The sequence below is a fragment of the Carica papaya genome, chromosome 8 (assembly GCF_054855325.1).
Source record: "Carica papaya isolate Zhongbai chromosome 8, ASM5485532v1, whole genome shotgun sequence".
NCBI classification, from domain to species: Eukaryota; Viridiplantae; Streptophyta; class Magnoliopsida; order Brassicales; family Caricaceae; genus Carica; species Carica papaya.
The window spans coordinates 494,334-515,750 of record NC_142316.1 but is presented as its reverse complement, the minus strand read 5'-3'; the positions used below and the strand labels follow the sequence as shown (position 1 = coordinate 515,750).

General features: G+C 35.3%; 1 protein-coding gene across 7 annotated transcripts in view; it reads left to right on the top strand.

Annotated features, from left to right (window-relative positions):
- The window catches only part of LOC110807519 (nuclear pore complex protein), a 38,327-nt gene that overhangs the window by 1,323 nt on the left and 15,587 nt on the right, over positions 1 to 21,417 (top strand). For all 7 annotated transcript variants that reach the window (XM_088209065.1, XM_088209064.1, XM_088209063.1 and 4 more), the window contains exons 3-13: positions 409 to 478; positions 4,476 to 4,591; positions 4,821 to 4,852; positions 4,985 to 5,110; positions 8,238 to 8,396; positions 8,988 to 9,080; positions 9,219 to 9,386; positions 9,720 to 9,818; positions 14,120 to 14,355; positions 14,447 to 14,504; positions 17,747 to 17,835. In XM_088209065.1, the coding sequence (XP_088065191.1) occupies positions 409 to 478; positions 4,476 to 4,591; positions 4,821 to 4,852; positions 4,985 to 5,110; positions 8,238 to 8,396; positions 8,988 to 9,080; positions 9,219 to 9,386; positions 9,720 to 9,818; positions 14,120 to 14,355; positions 14,447 to 14,504; positions 17,747 to 17,835 (1,246 nt within the window). The remainder of the gene's footprint in view (positions 1 to 408; positions 479 to 4,475; positions 4,592 to 4,820; positions 4,853 to 4,984; positions 5,111 to 8,237; positions 8,397 to 8,987; positions 9,081 to 9,218; positions 9,387 to 9,719; positions 9,819 to 14,119; positions 14,356 to 14,446; positions 14,505 to 17,746; positions 17,836 to 21,417) is intronic.

The window sequence follows — 21,417 nt, the reverse complement described above, 5'->3', positions numbered from 1 at the left end:
GCACAGAAACATGCTTTTTCATTATTTTTTTGGTTTGGTTAGGGTCTTTAGGATGGCTGTTTGTATGGTTCTGGTTGCGTTTATATTTGAATGTTGTGGCATCTAAATTACTTCAAAAGCTTTCCCATGTATTACTCCTGACCTCATTATTTTCCTGTGTCTTAAAAGAATAGAGAAAAAACAAGCATTTCCGAAATCGTGGTTTCTGATATAATTATTAGATCTAATATAAATTAACAGTTTCCAATTTTAATTTGATGGTTGGCAGAAGATTTTCCATTGAAAGAAATTTCCCTAAACTGTAGTTCCATTTACTCTAGAGTATGTTGCTATTGCTCTTATTTGACATTGTTATAAGCAAGATTTGTTAGGACCCATGCAGGACTTGCTAAAATTTTTATTTTGCAGGTTTAATGCCTATTCCTGATCTGATTTTAAGATTTGAGAAATCATGCCGAAGTGTCTCTGAGTCAATAAGGTAAATTGCATTTTGATGCAAATGTCTGTAAGGCAGTAAAAGAGTCTTGCTTACTGCAATTATACACAGAAAGGTGCACATATAAAATCAGCCTTATAGCTCATATAATATCAATGATATTGCTTGGTTCTTGGTGATATTTGCTTGCTTCCATTGCCACTGGTTGCATCATGGTAGGCTCCCTACTTTATGATCTTCTTATGGGTTGATTAATATAAAAGTCAAAGGACAAGGTAGAGGGATACGTTTTGGATATTCTTCCTTTGTCTTCTATTTTTTTATAACCAATATGGACTCGTTAAGGGAGAATATCTCCTGACAGTGAGAAAGTACTTGAGAAACCTTTTCTAAATTGATTACAAATGATCTTCATTGTTTACATATCATTCTTACAAGGAACAAAAATTGACTACTCTCCTAAAGATTAGAAATTGCCTAGTTGGGAGAATAACAGCTTTAATAAACTAACATTACATTTGACATCTGAGTAGAGAAGTGGATAGGGTAGATAAGTTAGTTTGGTGGGAAAGGAGAAGGTGGTTGGGTAGGATAGGATAAGCTACTCACAGCTAAGATGCTTAAACTATTATATATTTGGGAGGATTAGGTAAGGAAAAGAGTATGATAAGACAAAGATATTATATTATCTTTTCCTTAATTTATATTAATAATGGTGCTGACTGTGGTAGTGGTGGCGAAAACAATAAAGACAACAATGATGGTGGTGACAACAACAACAATGGTGAACTTGATGATGGTAACTGGTAGTGGTAACAATAATGCTGACAGTTGTGGCGGCAATAATGGTGGCAGTGATAGCAATGAGGATAAATTATAGTAGTGGCAATCATGATGTTGGAGCTGGTGACAACTGGGGTGGAGATGGCAAAGATGGGGTGTTGGTGGTGATATTGACATTGGTGATCGTGAAGGTGGTGGCAGTTGGTAACAATAGGGGTGGAATGGTGGCAGCAGTTTCATTGTTTGTGACACTAACAACAGCGCTGGCGGTGGCAGGGACAGTGGTGATAACGAGAGGGATAAGATCAATGGCGGAGGTAGAAGTGGCGACAATGGGGTTGGGGGTGCCAGTGGTTGATAGTGGGTCAATAAATGTGAAGGTGGTGAGATTGGACAGCGATGAAGTGTCGGTGATGAATAAAACGTCTGTGAGAATTAAGATTTGGCAGAAAACTACTCTAGACGAGAATCAAAATATTTGAGATTTATCCTTAAAACCCAATAGATAAAAAAACCCATCCAATGTCATGGTCTATCACTGGTAAAATGCCATTTGAGAATAATAGGTCGAATTGAATGATAATTTTACAAATAACTTATTCAAAAGTGCTAGTGAAATTGATATCTTGATGACTATTGATTGGCTCTGGAAAATGGGGTGCTACAGATACTTAATGTAAGGAGGAGACAGAGGCACAAAGTGGAATATGTGGAAAACCAGTCAGCGAATACCAACAGAACTTTGTTATCCTTGAGAAGGAAGAACGCCTTAAATAAATCTATTGGATATTAGACTTGGACTGAATGAGAACTGGAAGATGTTGTAAGAGGCCAACAGGTTGGCGGTGGTCCACCTATGGCACTGACAACTAGCACAACTGGACACAGAATCCTGCACCTGTCTTTTTGTGTCCTTCCAATGAAATATGCTTTAGTCCGCCTCAAGTTCTTCTGGTAACTTTCATAAGATTGATTATGTATAATGGAAATAGTGGGAGGTGATGATGGGGAAGCTGGTGAAAGATAAACATGCTGCTTAAAGAAAATTAATCCCTCTTGATAAGACCAAGAAGTGGGTAAATTACGAGGTTGCACATGAGTCTTCCAAAATTCTGTATTGTTTAACAACTAAATGCAAAAATGCATTTAATAAATCTGTTTGGGCATCAAAGCTTTTGGGAGAATAGTCAAATCAACATTCTGCCAAGATAAGGCTTCAGCCACCACCACATCAACTTTCTCAACCAACTTGATTATGGGGAAATGGTAATCTTTTTTTCTAGCAAAAGTTTGAGACTATAATGGTCAATTCCAATGACAAATTCTTGGCCCTGCAAGTAAGGTCTCTAGCAGTGAACTGCCTTTACTAACCCAATGCATTTTTTTTCATAGTTGGTTAATGCAAATGTTTAGCAGTTAGTGGCCCAGTAATGCAGGTAATTGGTGACCTTGTAACTCTAAAATGACACTTATTTCCAAATTTGAAGCATTGCATTCAACTACAACTTTACTGAGGAATCTTTTTAAGTCAAAATAGGAGTACAACTATTGTATTCTTGAGTGTTGGAAAAGCAGATTTAGCTTGCAGAGTCCAACAGGAAGAATTTCTTTCTCAACATGGTTGTTAAAGGCTCTGCAATCACCCCATAATTTCTGCACTAATTTTCTGTAATAACCCATAAGTTCTAAGAACACACGTAGTGCATACTCTGTTCCCGAAGGGGTCATTGCTGCATGGCTGGGCTTTACTGTCATCTGCGGCTACACCTTGGTCTGACATGATATGCCTCAAGTAAGCTTGAATCTGGTTTAGGGATGGAATGTTAGCAAAACCAAAACTAAAATACTGAAAATTGAATTTTATTAAAATATTTAAATTTCGAACTAATTGAAGGAAAAAGTTGAAATATCAAATCAAGTTGATTCAGTCAGTTTCCAGTTTTACTGAAATTGCCAATGTTTTCTCTCTCTTCACAACTTGAAGAAGGATAAAAAATAGAATAAAAAAGACTAACTTTATGTAATTATTTTAGTCTTTTTTAAAGTTGCATTGGACTATATTATATAAACATATAAATTTAGTTAATTATGTTTATGTGCATAGTATTTATTAGCATATAAGCATATGAATGTGCTCTTTCTATTATTGAAATTAGAAAAGTAAAAATTAAAAATTAAACTTATTAACATACTAATTTTTCATTTTGAGTTTTAATTTGTTATTAATATAGAATAATGGCTCTGCCACCAATTTGATAAGGTTCTTACTTTTTTGATCTTGTTATGGTTGATTAACATAAAATCAGATATGAATTAGACCGACTAGTTCCTGGGTCTTCTTTCTTTGTTTGATATCTTCAATCAGTAGTACTGCTTGTCAAGGGAGAATATGACAATTCCCAAGAGCAAGAAAGTATCAAGAAACCTTTTCCGGAAATTAACTACTCAAGAAACTTTTTCCAAACATTAATTGTCATCATTGTTTATAGATCATTATTCTCACGAGAAACAAAAATTAACTGCTCTTCCGAACACTAGTCTGGAGAATCTCAACTGTAGTAAACTAAATACAATAGATATGCTACAACTGACATGTAGCAGAAAACTACCCTAGATAATATCAAATTAACCAGTATTTTCCCCTAAACTTGAATAGATAAACGCCTATATTTACAGCATGCACACATAACACTAATTCACATAAACACTTAGCTTATCCCTGATTACTCTTTATTCTTTCTGCATGGATAAACTTTATAAAAAGGCACTGTTCTTGCTCCAGTTGGCTGACATTTATATAGACTCACAAGTTACCACTTACTTTCTGTGTGTACTTTTGTACGATAATGCATGTAATTGAACTTAAATGGTAATGGTTGATACTTTTTGAGAACATAGACATTCCTTTACTGATGTTTTTTCTTCCATATCATGCATGATTCCTCCGAATGATTGTGTTCATGCTAAACTGATTCTACTTCAAGTGCCATCGTTATATCTTGAGGTTTATGACAGTAAGACATTGACTGAACAGTACAGGATCTGTCTAGAATATATTTATCCTTCAAGTTATATAATATTAGATCTGACTTTCTTGATAGTAAGGCAAATGCTGGACCTGGATATTTGAGCAGCTGGCTGCAATTATTTTTTTTTGGAAATAAACTGGCTGCAATTATAATTTTTTCGTGCATGTTAATTAGGAAAAATTGGCTTGGTTGGCTATCTATTGATAACATTATAATTGCTACTATAGATATGGATCTACAGCACACCACCGGGCTATGGAGGACAAACTCCTGAGGCAAAAGGCTCAGTTCTTGCTTGATGAGGCTGCCACCTGGTCTCTTCTATGGTACCTGTACGGGAAAGGTGATAAATGCTACTTGGTCATTCCGTGATGAATATATTTTTTTGGAGTATGGATGATATTTTTTCCTGTGAAAAGACATGCTTTTTATATTTTTCCCATTTCTGATGATGGGAATTGGGTTTTCAAGCTGTAGGTACTTTTATGTTTCCGAATGAGTTTTTTGTGTCTGATCAGTAATTATGAGCATCAATCTTTATACATTATGGATATGGTTCTTTGGTCTTGCAGTGACAGAAGAAACACCTGAGGAGCTAATCATGGTGATGCATCTTCCTTTTATTTATGGGAAAAGAAACAACATACTTTTGCAAAAAGAAAGTTTTTCTTGGTAATGTTTTTGCTTAGAAAGTTAATTTTGGGTTTTACTTGCTTAATGTATCACTTTCTTGCAGTCTCCCTCAACATCGCATTTGGAGGCTTGCCAATTTGTTGCGAATGACCATACAGCACAACTATGTCTTCGAATTGTTCAGTGGCTTGAAGGTTTAGCCTCTAAAGCCCTTGACTTGGAAAGCAAGGTAATTATGTATGCCATTTTCTTTAGCTTGGGATATGTTCCTCTTGGAAAAAAACTTGGGATATGTTGCTTAATGAATGTTATTTCTATCTAATAGTTATATTTTTATCTAAGTCCTTGTTCAATATTGAATGATTGGGTAGGCACCCTATTCCATAATTTGAATGTGCCTATGCATATATCATGCATACATGAGATGCATGTAGCTTTTGGTGTTCTAATTATTTTTTACTTTTTCATTATTTTCAGGATTTTCTTTAGGAGAAGGCTTTATGTTATTATAATTCTGGTTATGTTATCATAATCCTGTGCATGACCAATCTACCCTTATCTATTCTACTAGTTCTTTTTTGGTGTTTTCTTTTTGGCTAACTGGGAAGCCACCTCACCCTAGGCAGGGCGACATTTGCTTGAATCTTTCATTATAAACTCAGAAAGTGATGCCTTGGCCCCACAAAACCCCAGCCATTATAAACATGAGTTCAAGCCCCACCTAGATTGTTTGGGTCTAAGGTTCATCCCAGACTTACCCCATGACTACCAAGGCAACCCCATGCAGTGTCTTATTTTCAAGGTTTTAGTATGGTCTTTTTTTCTTCCCTACACATTCATATTATAGAATTTGGAAAAGCTTCGCATTATTTGTATGACTTTGAGAGGTTGTCACAATTTGACTCCAAACTCATCCTTAATAAAATTTCAAGAAAATTTTTAAAACAACTGTCACCAATCCTTTTTCTTAGTGGGATAAGAGTACCACAAAAAAAATTGTTTTGATAAGAAAGAAATACTATTGGCTAGGGAAGTGAACAAACTAAATGAAGAGAGGATAAAATATTCGTGTAATAAGGAAAAAAGAAACAAAAGTTAATACTAAATTGCTTCTCGATCTTTTTCTAAAACAGAGAATGACATTGCCTATAAAACCAATGAGCCTTAGCTCAGAAAAACTCCAAGAGCACCATTTGATCCCATAAAAATGGAGGTGGGAAATGGTCCTTGAATTTCTCTCAATCACAACACCAAAAACCTTGCAAAGATAGCCTCTTCAAAGCATTCAAGTCGTCTAAACCATGTTGAAAGGAAGAAGTAGAACATTTGAGAGAAAGGGGAAGATCTACTATGTACCAAAAGTATAAAAAAACCCAGCTCATATCCTCCATGCCACATAGAATGCAAAAACAAATGGTTGTGTATTAGCCTTATGATAACAAGTAACAAATATGTTTTGGGATAAAGCGTGATTGGATTTGCACTCATGACGCAAATCGATAGTATTAGGCCTGTTAAGAACCATTTTTTTTTAACAAACTTTATTTAGGAAAAAGAGAATGCATAAAAGAGTAGAGGATAAGGTGTTTTTCACCTTAAACAAGAAATACGAAAATTAGTATAGAAAAGCCTTAAGACACTAGAGATCCAATCTTTATGCAAAGCAGATAAACTATCCCCTTAAAAACCATGGACTTTACAATGAGTTGTTGCAAGTTCGTGGACCTAACTGAGCTCTGTCTCCTGACATGTGTGTAATATACCATAAAGGAGGAGAGACACATAATCATCTCCTTTTGTATGTAGATGACATGGAAGTTATGGACCGGGTTATTTGACATATTTAACTTATCATGGGTTACTCCTCTTTTGGAATGCTTCTTCGTTACCTTTTGATAAAAGAAAATATATTAAGATCATAGAGAAAACATTACAAAAGAACAGTGGATAAGATATCCTTTTGAAATAAAAGGAAATAAGAAGTGCAAAAAGAAAGCACCGAATGAAATCATGTGACTATAGCATCCCAGCTTCTATGTAGGACGGTGGGAAAATGTCAGAGTATTTCCCATGAGTCTTGGCCCAAAGAGATGCCAGAAATATCATCTTCTCCCCAATGAGGTTGTCCTGCAAAGAACGGTCTTCAAATATCCGCAAATTTCTTTCAATCCAACTAGTCTAAAGACCAGCAAGAAACATTCCTGCCAAAATGGTCTGGTCTTAACCTTAACCTCGAAATAGCCCTAATTTGTGTTGATGAAACAATCTAAAGAAAGAGGAGTCGCCCATACTTGGTAAGAAGTGTTAAAAAGCTTGGCCCATAATTTTCACGCCACAATGATTTGAGCGCTTAGAGATTTTACAGACAACAGGTCTCGGAAAGAAGTGACCCCTAGATTATCCCCTAGAGGAACATCAAGACAAATTAAAAGCCATTCTAAAGCATTACAACCAACTAAATCAGCTAGATGCCTAACATCCTCCTCCATGTTAATTACGCTAAGACCACTCTTCCTAAGATTAACAAAGATTAATAGGATGAGGTTAATCGACCTTTTACTTCACAATGGGATTGCATCCCTCTTTGTTACTATTCTTCTCTTTGCTTCTTGTATCTTTCTTTTTTTGGGGGTGAGGGTGAGCATTAGTCTGGAATTGGGTCTAAACTAAATTGGAAAAATTTTTTGGACCAGTTTTTGTCACTATTTCTCTCTTTGCTTCTTGCATCTTTCATTTTTTTCTTTTAAGGGTGAGCATCAGTCAGGGATTGGATTTAAACTAAATGAGAAAAATTTTCCAGACCAATATAACTTTGGCCCAGACGGAGCAAATTGAAAATTTTTGGTTCGATCCAGTCTTGGGTCGAAGTGGGCTGAAATTTGCTAAAAAAATTTAATTTTAAATATATTATTTACATATTAATGTTTTAATTTTAAATGTTAAAGAACATATACATATTGTTTAGATATTTAGTATTGTGATATTTATTTACGTAAGGTATATAATACACATATATATTATTTATATATTTATTATTTTAATTTTTAACCGTAAAAAAAATATTAATTGGTTTGGACCAGAATAGGCTAGAAATTTTGGAACAGACCAAATCCAGAGCATAATAGACCAGAAATTTTTGGACCGAAGACTAGACTGAATGCTATTTTCTTGTCTTGTCCGTTTTCTGCTCTGGATTGGATAATGGTTATCCTATATTTTTAGAAGATTATACTTTGTTTCTCTTTTGCAACAACTCTTTAACATCTAATTGAATTTCTTTTACTGTAGAAAAATAGCCATTGCTTGGATATATTTTGAGAGTTTATTGCTGCTTTTTTGACATGGAAATCTTGCAGGTGCGGGGATCTCATGTCGGTACCTATCTCCCCAACTCTGGTATATGGTACCATACTCAACGGTTTCTAAAAAGAGGTGTCTCAAATGTAGACACAATTCACCATTTGGATTTTGATGCGCCAACCCGTGAACATGCCCGTCAGCTTCCTGATGATAAAGTACTCTTCATGAAATTGTCCTAAGTCATTGTTGAGTCTATTTGATGTTATCAACTTTCATCACAATGATTCAATAGCATGCTGACTCTGGTATAACCAAATATTGGCCAGTATTTTTGTCTTTGTGGATTTGGAGGTATAACTTTGATAATATGCTTAAGAATACCGAGAGTAGTGTTTGTTTTAATAGGGGCAGCTATGCTTGGTATATATGACAGTATATTTGGTGAAGGTCCTATGTCATGGTTCAAATGCTTGATAAATAACTATTTCATATACAGATGGTTGACAAACGGCTAGCTCATAGTACTCTTCTTCCTTTTGTGCATGTGCGTATTTTGCTTTCGACTTTGGTGGATGCCTGGTTTTGTATTCTTGTTAGGTTTCCTTGCATGTGAGTAGTTGCAAAGCCTATGATCATTTTGTAGCTATATAAGAATTCTCCTAGGTCAAGATATGAAATTCTTGCCTTCTGAAATTTGAAATCATGTTTTTCCTAGTCAGTCCAATAAATCGCCAGAATGTTGTGAGAGAACTAATCATAAAATATCTAAATTTTTTATTATGGTAGTAAGAGCTAACCCTTGGCAGAAACAAGATGAGTCTCTTCTGGAGGACGTGTGGACTCTGTTGAGAGCAGGAAGAATAGACGAGGCATGTGATCTTTGCAGGTCTGCTGGACAGGTACTAAAATTTTAAGAAGTTTGCAGTCATGGAATTCCTTAGGTTATCAAATTCCCAGGCCCCCTCTACAAGAGAGAGCTGCAACTATAAGTCATTATTTCTAGACATGTCCTGAGATAATGCTCATGATTTTGGCAGCCTTGGAGAGCTGCAACTTTGTGTCCGTTCGGTGGGTTGGATTTGTTTCCTTCTGTTGAAGCTCTGGTAAAGAATGGAAAAAACAGAACTCTACAAGCTATTGAACTTGAAAGTGGCATTGGTCACCAGTGGCGTCTTTGGAAATGGGCTTCCTATTGCGCCTCAGAGGTATGATCGAATGGAGTTCATCAGAATAGTGAGTTTAATGTGTCGCAATGGTCTTTTTTGTGCATCAATTTTCCGTCATTGGCAACTTTACTAATTATTTTCATGAGTAGTGCAAATTTTTTACTGTTTGCACTGCTGGGGAAGCCAATGGGAAATGCATATCATTTATTTTCTGTGCATATGAACTGACCTTTACATTGGAAAAGGTTTGGGAACTCCTTTTCTTTTGATAAGATCTTGTCTCCATTCTTTTTCTTTATTCATTTTATGCTGATTGATGTCTTGAATTATATTTCTAGGAACTGAGTTTTCCTCTATGCCTTTGTTTTGAAGAAAATTGCAGAGCAGAATGGTGGGAAATATGAAACAGCTGTATTTGCTATCCAGTGTAGCAACTTAAAGCGAATGCTACCAGTCTGTACGGATTGGGAGGTAAAGCTTCTGCTTGTTGATTTAAGATCTATGCATTTTTTTCAGTTGGTATCACCTTGCCCGGTACAGGAATTTTTTTAGCTCTAAATGGCTCCATCTCTTTATCCTTGTTTTGACTGGAATATCTTGTATCATAGATTTCACAATTATATTATTACCAAACATAAGCTAAGCGTGGTATTCTTATCATGTTGGACATGATGATCATACACCTAAGGTTGACATAGAAGAATATATGTGAACAGTCAAGGAACTAAATCACACAGGATTGAGTTACTGTAAGATCTATGAATGATGAAGGATAAAAGTAACACATTGCTGAATTACCAAATCAGTGAGATCGTCTATCCAAGCTAGTCTGTGTATTTTCATATGAGGTTGTATTGAAGGGTTAAGCATTTTAACTCTAGAGATTGACACACGGTTCTTCTAACAAATCCACATGAATAACAAGCTTCTTACTTCTATTTTCAAAATGGAGAAAGGTTTGAGAAATTGGAGACTACTTCCAATCTTCCTCCACTTTACTTCTGTTGTGCTTAGTTATGGTCAAAAAGGAATTGGTAAATTGACCATTTGTTCCTGATGATTCCTTATCTTCTTTAATGTTGCAGATGTTCATAACTATTTCACTTGAGGATGGTAGTGTTTGGAATTTAGTTTAACTAACTGGAAAAATGAAGAGTGTGTCAAATTAGGGATGGCAAAAAAATCCATGAACTACTAAAATCGTCTGCCTCATTGAATTCTATTGCACGTTTTAACCGATCTCAAATTGAAGTGGGTTGGGTTAGATCAGGTTTTTCAATCTACTCAACCTGGTGAGGTATGTTCGGATTTGCATTTTGAAATCCACCCAAACCAACCCTGTTCTGTTTATATATTTTAAAATATTATATATCTTAAAGTTTTAATTAAAAAATAAAAAAATATATAAAAAACTTGAAAATGTATAAGAAAACCTGAAAAGCACCTAAAATCTAAAACACAGACTCTACCATCAGCCAGGCACCTCCTTCCTTCATCTTCAAATTTCTTCATCACAGGCCACTGGACATCTTTGGAATCGTAGGACTATTACCTCCTTTCTTCATCTTCATCTTCACACTATTGGAACTGACCAATGTTGCTACTTGGTTTGTAAAATATATTTTTTGCTGAGGGTTTCTGAAAATTTTCTAATTTAATAGAAAGATGAAAGAAATTGGAGACTTAAGAGTTGAGTGATATAGAAATGACACTTGGTTGAGATATTTATAATTTCCATGGATGCAACTCTGGTGGGCAAAATTTATCTGTTCGGTATTTCAAAAAAGAATAAAGAAAATCTGTTTGCTGCCAATTGCTTGATGTAGTTTTTTTTTTTTTCAAAACAAAAAAATTGTATTAATTTTTTTTCTTCTAGAACATTTCTTGTCCAAATTTCTTTATCTTGCTCTTCAAATTAATTCATCTCCATCTTCATCTTCATCTTCAAATTTCTTATCTATATCTTCATTTTTAAAACCAGGGTGGGGCGGGTTTCACTGAAAACCTGCACGGTACGGAAAAAGCCATTTCTTTCTAAAATTTGTATCTGGTTTTAGGTGTTTTAGGAGCAGTGTATTCTGTATCCAGGACGGGTTCAGTTTTAGTAAAACCAGCCTCAAACTCGCCCTCTTGCCATTCCTAGTTATATTAGTTGGAAATGGTTTAAGTATGTGCCAAACAAGTGTGAATGAGATTTGAACTTGTTTGGGAAGCTGACTTGGTCAAACTTGGTTTAGAAAAGTCAAAATAGAGCATGATTTGTTAAACTAGCCTCCTTAAAAAAGTGAGGTTATAAAAATATTTATAGGACTACTAACTAACATTTTCCAAGAATGAAGTTATGGGTGAGGATGGAAGTTTTGGTGTTGAATCACCTTTGTGGGCTCCTTTTTTATTTTATTTTATTGTTATCATTGAGGAGCAGAGCAACAGTAGCCTGTTTTGTACTTTTGTATGGTAAGGATGATAGCACTTAAGGGTTTGACTGAATCACAATTGACACAACCTGAAAATTGATAGAATTCTCAAATTATTTTATTGAATAACTGAATTAGATTATCACAAAAAGTGATATTTGAAAGATATTGACAATACTTTATGAGCAACATTCTTCAAATTGAAAACTATACTCGAAACAGAATAAAATACTAAAGTTATAAAATTATATTAATAGACTTCTAAATAATACAATAATGATATATGTAAGAGAAATTATAATTTTTAATCCTTTCAGACAATCTGATCTTAACCCATTATACATCAACTTGACTTTTTGCGTATGGGACGAGGTTTAGTTTATGTTAGCCTTACGTGCTTAGACACCATTTAAAGGAGCCTTTGTTAGAGTACAACGAAAGAAAATTGTTGTAGGAAATCCAACATGACAAGGTATTAAAACTTGAGTTCTCATATGATCTCTCTATATCATTTGATGGAAAAGGAACTTTTGTCAAAGAGAAAGGGAATATTTGAAAGGAGAGTATAAGATATAATACAAAAAACAAAAAAGAAAAAAAAAATGCAAAAACGTAAACTGTAAAAGGCTTCAAGTTAAAATAGAGATCCAATCTCTATGCAAATTAGATAAAGGCACTCCTTCAAGAGAATGTCAGCTTTAGCCTAAAGCAAAGGAAAGGAAATAATTCCATCACAAACCATTTGGTGCATGGAGAATGATGCTTGGAAGTTCTAACATTTCTTGCCAACCATATCGTGCAAAGCTAGCAAAAATATCCTCCCTCTGCGGCACCTTATGGTTCCTTGGTCCTCCCTATACCCCATAAGGTGGAAGAGGTGAAAATATCAAGACTGTAGGGATATACTTGCTCAACCCAAGCAAAGAAAACAATCTAGTTCACGAAATCCACACCTCTTAAAAGTGAAGACAAAGGTGACTCTTTCTCTCTGAACTCTGATAACATATTAAACTGATGTCTGGAGAAAGAGCTCTATGAGGTCTTCTAATATGGAGAAATATTCTTGGTGTTGATCCTGTAAAGTCTGACCTTAGAAACTTTCACCTTCCAGTAATTATGATACAGTAACATGTTATGTTCTTGAGATTGGAATATAGTCATGAGTTTATTGAGATTGAAATAAGCAGAGTTCAGTTTTAGAGTTCGTTAGAGAGAACCTTCCTTCTCTGTGGCTAGTTACTCTAAAACGTTTTTTTGATAAATTCTTTGTTCATGACCTTATTAATAAAATAATTTACATGTATAGGGTAGGTCATTGCTATTAATTCCTGAATATTGCTGGATTTGACTTATCTTTATTACAGGCCAATTTTCTCTGGCAATTTATTCCTGATGAACTTGATTTTTCATGTTATGTTCCTGAAAAAAAATCCCTATTACAACCAAATTTCTCATTTTATTTTATTCCTAAATAACTCAACTCTTGTCTTTTGCTTTTCCCTAGATATAATCCTAAGCCAAAACCACAATTTAATGCACCGACAACGTGCTTTTCTGCTTTTAAGTTATTGACTATAACATTATACTCCTCATTCACAAGGTGCTTATCCTCAAGTACCAAACATCAGGAAAGAAATTTGCTTAGTATAGAGTCATCCAAAAGATAGAGTCTGAAATCAGGTTGTCATGCTACACATAGATGGGGTGAAGTCTGTTGTGACATTTGGTACTCTTGGTCAAACATAGTAGACTTTGATTCATGTGTCTTAATGACGAGACATGGATTTTTTGCTTGTGCTTCACTTCCATTCTTTTTGGGCTTGAGAGGTGGACAGTCCTTGATTTGTAGAAGCATTGCAAACAGATTCTTCCTGGGGCTTACGTGCATAGTCAGGTTGTCTTATTCTTTTTAAGGCGTATATGGATAGGCAGCCTACCACATAGTCTTTTTGGTAGTGCAATTAACAGCATCATAGTAAGAAATTCAACATGAAGAATTCTTTTTTGCTGGAAACATGATGAAGAAATAAACCTAATATCTACGTATGATCTTTGATAGTACACATTGACTGGTGCCCATAAGTTTGGGTTTGCAAAGTGCTCGAAAATTGTAGGTAATTCTTCTAGTTCTCTCCACTGGAGTCACCAAAAGCTGTCATTGAATATAAGAACTTTGTACTACACATCGAGATGTTGGGAGTATTTTATCTGTCTGTCAACTGCTTGGTTCTATAAAGTCTTGAGATTTCTGCATAAGAATTTGTACTTTAACCATATAAATTTATCTATTCTAGTTGTTTTCTTGTGACTGAAATCTGGACATGACTTGGAAATGTGATGATGGTTTGCTTGTAGTCAGCATGCTGGGCAATGGCCAAATCGTGGCTTGATATTCAGGTTGATATGGAACTATCCCGTGCAGATCCAGGATTGATTGAACAGCTTAAAAGAAATGCAGATGATGCTGATGGAAGTCCTGGAGGAATTGATGTTGCTTCTCATTCAGCAGGTGGGTCAGAAAATTGGCCGCTGCAAGTTCTGAACCAGCAACCACGAGATCTTTCTGCTCTTCTGCAGAAACTGCACTCCGGGTATATATGCTATCCATTGACATTAACATTATTCCTTTTACTGATTTATTGTTCAGTATGTCACCTTATTGTGTTCCTTTGCTTCATTTAGTGAAATGGTTCATGAAGCTGTTACTCGAGGATGCAAGCAACAACAGCGGCAAATCGAGGTTTTCTCTCAGTCAGGAATTTCAATATACTACCCTATAGGACTTAGACCTTCATTACTGGCCTTCTGCTTCCAATTAACTTCTGAAATACCAGATTGCTTTAGGACCCTTTTGTTTTCTTTGAACTTAATAAAAGTTTTTAATTTATTTTCTCCACCTATGGGAGGAGCTTATTAACATAGAACATGAAAAAATTCTGAAGGATCCTTGGTGACAATAATTATGAAACATGCAGTAGAAATACAAGTTCTCACTCAGCCTCTCACTTTTGACTGAAAGTCCATCCTCGCGAGCAGATACAACAGGAAAAACCAAGAGACATGTCCATAGGCGTTCTCAATACCAAATTTATACAGGAGCACATTATCCTCATTTCTCATTATGGTGTTTACCATTATATTTGACACTAAAAATGCATCAAGAATCTATCTGCCACCAACAAAAACGTGTTGAGCCTGTCCCACCATAAAACTCACAACAGCACTTCATCTTTTAGCTAACACTTCAACTTGTAGATAGTGGAAACAAGGTGATGGGTCTAAGATTTTTAAGGTCCGCATGCCTAACTACCTTGAAGGAGTGACAAATAGTTAGACCACAAATGTTACGAGGCACTTGAGCTTGTTTCACTGCTTTTCCTTATCTAAGAGATAGAAATTTTTGAGATTTATTTGCTGAAATTGGTGACAAATTGTTGCCATGGTTTGCAGTTGTTTTTTTTTTCTTTTATATGAAACATTTATGGTTGTTGTTAATGGTACATGGTAGTTTTTGTTTGTCGACGTGTTGATATAAGTACTTTAAACACTTTGCTCCAATCTCTGTCTTTAGTATAAAAAAACAATGTACTTTTTAGGTTCCTAAAAGTTACTTTAAAAAGGCTTATTTTTTGTCAACCAGATTTGAAAAATTTATTGCATCTGAGATGTGTTTTATTATAGTTTCAAGCTGTGTCGGGTCTTAAAATAAATCTTTTCAAGTCTGAATTAGCAAGAATCGGTTGCAGCAGTGAGGCTGGCTCTTTTGCTACAATTTTAGGGTGCAAGGAGGTAAAATTCCCTCTCAAATATCTCGGGATTCCTTTGGGAGCCAAATACAAGGATCAATTTACATGGGAACCAATTATTGATTTATTTGAGAAAAAGCTTGCGGGTTGGAAGAGAAATTTTATTTCTAACGGGGGTAGATATACCTTAATTAAAAGTACGCTTGCGAACCTCCCGTATATTATTTGTCTACTCTTACCATTCCGGTGAAGGTGGCAAAAAAACTGGAAACTATCCAATGCAGATTTTTGTGGGGTGATGTTGGTGATAACCGTAAATTCCATCTTGTGAATTGGGATGCCTTAAATGAATCTATTTTTTGTGGGGAGCTTGGCTTTAGATCTTTGGTGAAAATGAATGAAGCTTTACAAGACAAATGGTTATGGAGATACTCGAGGGAGGCTAGTAGTTTGTGGAGGAGGGTTGTTGAGGCTCGGTGGGGAAATTTATGAACTCCAGTGTTTCTGGTCGGATTTCTATCCCCCATGGGAGAGGGTTGTGGAGGAAGATTCTTATGCACAGATCCTGTTTTATGCTTTGCACTAAATGGAAGCTGGGCATGGGGAATAAAATTAATTTCTGGGAAGATAATTGAGTGGGCAGTGGTAGCCTCAAGGGCAGGTTTCCATGCATTTTCAATATTTCAGAAAACAAGAATATGGCTGTTATTGAGGCTTACCAGCGGTCGAATGAGAATGTGGTTTGGTCCATAAGTGTTAACAGAAATCTAAATGATTGGGAGTTGGGGGAATATGAAGGTATGTTGCAGCTTTTGGCAGAACATAAACTTTCTTGTGTGGATGATCAACTGGCGTGGGATCTGGAAAAAAATGGTTTCTTTTCTGTTTCCTCCTAGTATCAGTTCTTGTGCAAGGGGAGAAACGTGTGCAGGTTGGTCTTTTTGGCCAAACAAATTTGGAAGACCTTGGTTCCCCCTTGTGTGTCTTTCTTTGCTTGGGAGGCTTGCTGGGAGAAAATTTTAATTACTGATAAGCTTAGAAACAAGGGCTGCATTCTGGTGAATGGGTGTTATTGCTGTTTGGAGGCGGAGGAAACTTGTAACCACTTATTATTGTGGTGCCCTATGGTTTATGGTTTGTGGTCGTTTATTTGTGGGTTGTTGGGTATTAATTGGGTTATTGCAGGTTCGGTGGGAGGTGAGATATGGGCTTGGGATGGTTTAATTGTAAAAAATAAGTTAGCTAATATGATCTCATCAACTGTTTTTTGGGTTTTATGGAAAGAAAGGAATAGAAGAGTGTTTGAGAATGAGGTTAGTAGCATGACTAGGTTAAAAGATAAGTGGTTGCATTATATAAGTTCTATATTGTTAGAGCATGATATTATTGAAAATATGGATTTTGGGATTGTCATTGACTCACTAACCTTATTATAAATTTATGTACATGGGCGGTACTCCTGTTCTTGGTACCATGCTTATATACATTTGATATTTTTTATTTTTTTTACAAAAATTACTTTAAAAAGGTATAAACTAAAGATTTCATTCCTAATTTTTAGATTTTTATTTTTTATCTTACTAATTGACTTAATTACTTGTGTGTCATTCTCTTAACATCAATAATATATATATATATATATATAATAGTTTAAGTCATAATATAATTGTAATAAACATTTGTAGTTTTATAAGTTTTTATCAAATACAACTATTTACTTTTTACAATCAGTTTTTGTGGAAATTCATTATTTTGATTTTTTTAGTAAGAAGCATTTAGAACTTGATATACTTGTAGTAAAATTAGGACTTCATTTGGTATGTGGAAACATTGTTTAGTTTAAAATGAAAACAGTAGTTTGAAAATAAATGTAAAAGTATGGGTCAGGTTCGAAAATATCCAAGGTCACTTTTAATGTTTTCGAGAAAATTAATTTTCATTCTGCTTAGTTCCATGCATACACATGCTAACATTTGTGTTTGTGTTTTTATGTACCAACAAATAATAATTTAGAAATAGATACTAGAAAACATTTTTATATATTAAAGGAAGTCTAACTTTCAACAGTTTTCGATTGTCAATTGTGTTTCTTCTTTAGTTTGAATATATGGTGGTAGCCTACGCAACATTTTACTATCCTTCTTGATTGTTCCTGTGTTTGTCGATTTCATCAGAACTTTTTGATTGATTATTTCATCAGAACTTTTCGGTTGATTGCTAATTCATTGTTTCGCAGATGAATCTTATGTCAGGAAATATACCTCAGATGCTTGACATGATATGGTCATGGATAGCACCTTCAGAAGAAGATGAAAATGTCTTCAGGTAATCTTGGAGTGCTTGTTTTCATTTGAGAGATCTATTTGATCATCAAGAGACACGTAGTCCTGGTAGCTGACATAAATCTGGACTTCCCAACTTTTTCCACATAATTTTTTTTCTAAATAATAAAATATAAAAAGTATATTGATATCGGCACCAAGAGGGTTTCACCTATGAATAAAGCTTTTTGCGGATAAGGTGGTGTGGGAGCTAGAGAAGAGAGGTGAGTTCTCCGTGGGTTCCTATTATTGACAGCTGGTTGGTGAGACTGAGGTGGTTTACATAATTTTCCAGCTAAACAGATTTGAAAGCAAGGGTGACTCCAAGAACTGCTTTTTTTCCTTGGGAAGCTTGCAGAAAAAGTATACTAACTATTGATAAACTTAGAATAAGGGGTCAGATCATAGTAAACTGTTGCTACCTCTGTTTGAGTGCGGAAGAATCTTGTAATCACTTACTCCTATGGTGTCCTATGACATACGGTTTGTGGAATATGATCTATGGTTTATTGGGAATTGATTGGGTTATATCTGGGACTGTTTGTGAGGAATTATGGGCTTGGGAAAGTTTAGGTGTCAAAAGGAAAGTTGCTAATCTGATTCCTTTGACCATTTTTTGGGTTCTTTGGAAAGAGAAGAATGCTATAGCTTTTGAGGGTAAAACATTAGACTTGTATAAATTAAGAGATAAGTGGATACACTATTTTGGGACTAGTTTGTTAGGTCATGACATTATTTGTGATGAGAATTTTAGAAATGTTATTGATACACTAACCACATTGTAAATCTTTGTATATAGGTGGTACTTCCTTTTTTTGGGTACCTTGTTAAAATATATACCTTACACTTTTTATCTATAATTTTTTTTTTTCTGTTGAATAAGGAGGATGACCATGTAACAAAAAAGCAAGAGTCTGAAACCATTTATTTGTAAGTAAATCAAATGCATCCACATCATCAACCCTGTCAAACTCCTTTCATTCCTCTCTTTCCACACCACCCAAATATGGTAAGGCATATTAAGTCCATTTGTTTCCTCCGACCTCTAACGCCCTTCCACACCCAAACTTTCACCGAACCTGCCATCTCGCAGTTCATTCCTAACAGCTTGTAAAACAATAGTCAGAGCTTATAAACCACATGACACCTAAGCAGTACATAGTTACAAATCTCCTTTGCTCTCATACAGAGGTAACGAGTATTGAGTAATATCTTACCCTGTCTCCACAGTTTGTTAATAGTCATAATACCCTTGCTACTAGCCTCCCAGGCAATAAACAAAACACGTGGTGGGACTCTAGCCTTCCAAGTCTGTCTGAAAGGGAATATGAAGCCATGATCTTCATGTTTAAACAACTGCTTATAGAAGAACTTGACTGTGAATGACCAATTCGTTGTAAGACGCCAATCTGAATTGTCAATGATCCCATCCAGAGTCACAAGGGAGAGAATGCTCAACAATTCTTCATATTCACCAATTTCCCCGTCATTAAGATGTCTCAACACAAGAACTTGTCACTTCTTCTCCCACCTCGAACTTCGATAAAAGAGTCACAGATCTTAATAACTTTATGCTGGGCCATCGTATAAATTATCGTATACTATGTCTTTTTCCATTGAAAACCAGAAGAACAATTCCGTTCCTTAATTGTTCTAGTAGATATTTGTGTTGTTCTTTTGGTTTTTAGAAACCAAATTTTCATTCTCAAGGCAGTACGCATCCAGATTGTCACCTGTCTTCAAAAGCTTTGGGAGAAGGAGTTCGTTGAAATGTAAATGATGGCAGGCAACTCTTAGACCTACTATATTTTTTATTTTTAATTAATAAACAAAGCTGAGTCCTGTAAATGACTCGAACCCCCAACAATTTTCTTCCACATAAATTGAATCGGGAAGTTTTGGTTTTTGGATAATCTTTGATTCTTTAATAGTCATATTGTCCATAAGTCTGCAAACAAAGCATCACGTCAAAGAGGTTTAGTTATTTTTCTCACCCCTTTGCCATAATGATTAGAATTCATAAAACAATCCAGAGGAGGTGTAGACCAGTTTAGAATAAACGTATCAAACAACCGTGTCACAATTTCCAAGCTACATGATATTTAAGGAACAAGTGGCTATGGGTCTCCCCTTTACTATGACACACAACACAGATGTCCGGTGGAAGAGCTTGATTAGGCCTACAAATTTGTAGCAAGGTGTTGGTGTTTAACTTGTTTAATTGCTGTCCTCACAAGCACCTTTTCATATATCTTGGCAAAAGGACTATGATAGCTATTGGGGTTTTAGGTTATGCAGTCAAAGAAAGATTTACAAGTGTATGCTTTCAAGGGGTCACAAGTCCATATCCTGCTATCAGACTGCTGGGTGTAATAAAAGGGTTTTAGCAAACTTAGCAGTGTTAATAGGTCGTTGCTCTCTTGATCATTCAGATTCTGAAGAAATAGAAATTTCAAGTTATGTTGCTATTAGTTTTGACAAAGAAAATGGGAAATAGGGACATTATGCCTTGAGGATATTCTGTAGGAGTGGCAGCAGTTTGGAATTTTTTGACGGTCTTCATTGCTGAGCCTTATATTTTTCTCTAGTATTCGTTGCTGAATTAGAATATTCTTTTTTTAAATATAAAGTCTAATAAGTGTATTAGAATTAGAAAAATTCATAAGCCTCCATTGCTAACTATTAGCCTTCAGGGCCAAAAGCCTTCAACATTCTTTTTTCTTTTTGAAGAAATGTCGGAAATCTCTATAAATTCATCGGATTTCTGTGCTTCAACTGTTAGATCCTTATCTAATTAGTCAACTAGAGAACTCCAGAACATTAACCTATTATATTGATTGAATAAAAAAACTATTTTGAATCGTCACAGATTGTGTGAACGCTTATGAAAAGAAGTGAAAAATTGAGTCATCTAACTCGAAATCGGTGCGAAACAAAAGATCCAAAGTTTAATGCACGAGAGGACGAAGATTTGATGATTGCGTTTTGGCTTTGGAATAAGAGCTACCTGAAATGGTAGGAACTGTATGTTTCTTACAACTGCTTGATAGATCAGAAGCTATTTTCTAGAAGTACTCTAAGAAGTTTGTTGACTGGGAAGAGGAAGATTAAGTGATCATATATTTTAGTTTTTAATTCAATGCAAGCTGATATTAATCGGAGTTGCATGTTTCCCACAATCACTTGAGAGATCTGGAAAGCCGTTTGCCAGAAGTATTCTAAGGTGCATTATATTGCTCTAATCTGCAAAATGAAGATTAAAACATCATCTGGTAAGGAAGGACACTCCCACTCATGGAATTCTATAGTCCTAGGAAACAGTTGTGGCTTGGAATATAGACCAAAATGTTAAGGAGAAATACGGTGACAATGCTGCAGCACTCAATAGTTTTGTTAAAAGAAAAAAGGATCTTCAAATATATCGTGTATGTCTTGATGCAGAATTTGATCATATCTGCTGCAAAGTGCCGGAGAAGCAAAGATTTTACCTCTCTGAATGAGACTTTTGTGATACTCTGTGCTGTGGAGAGCTGCAGGACCGTTATCCTCAATTCCCAAGAAGTAGACGGCTCAACCATGATTTCTA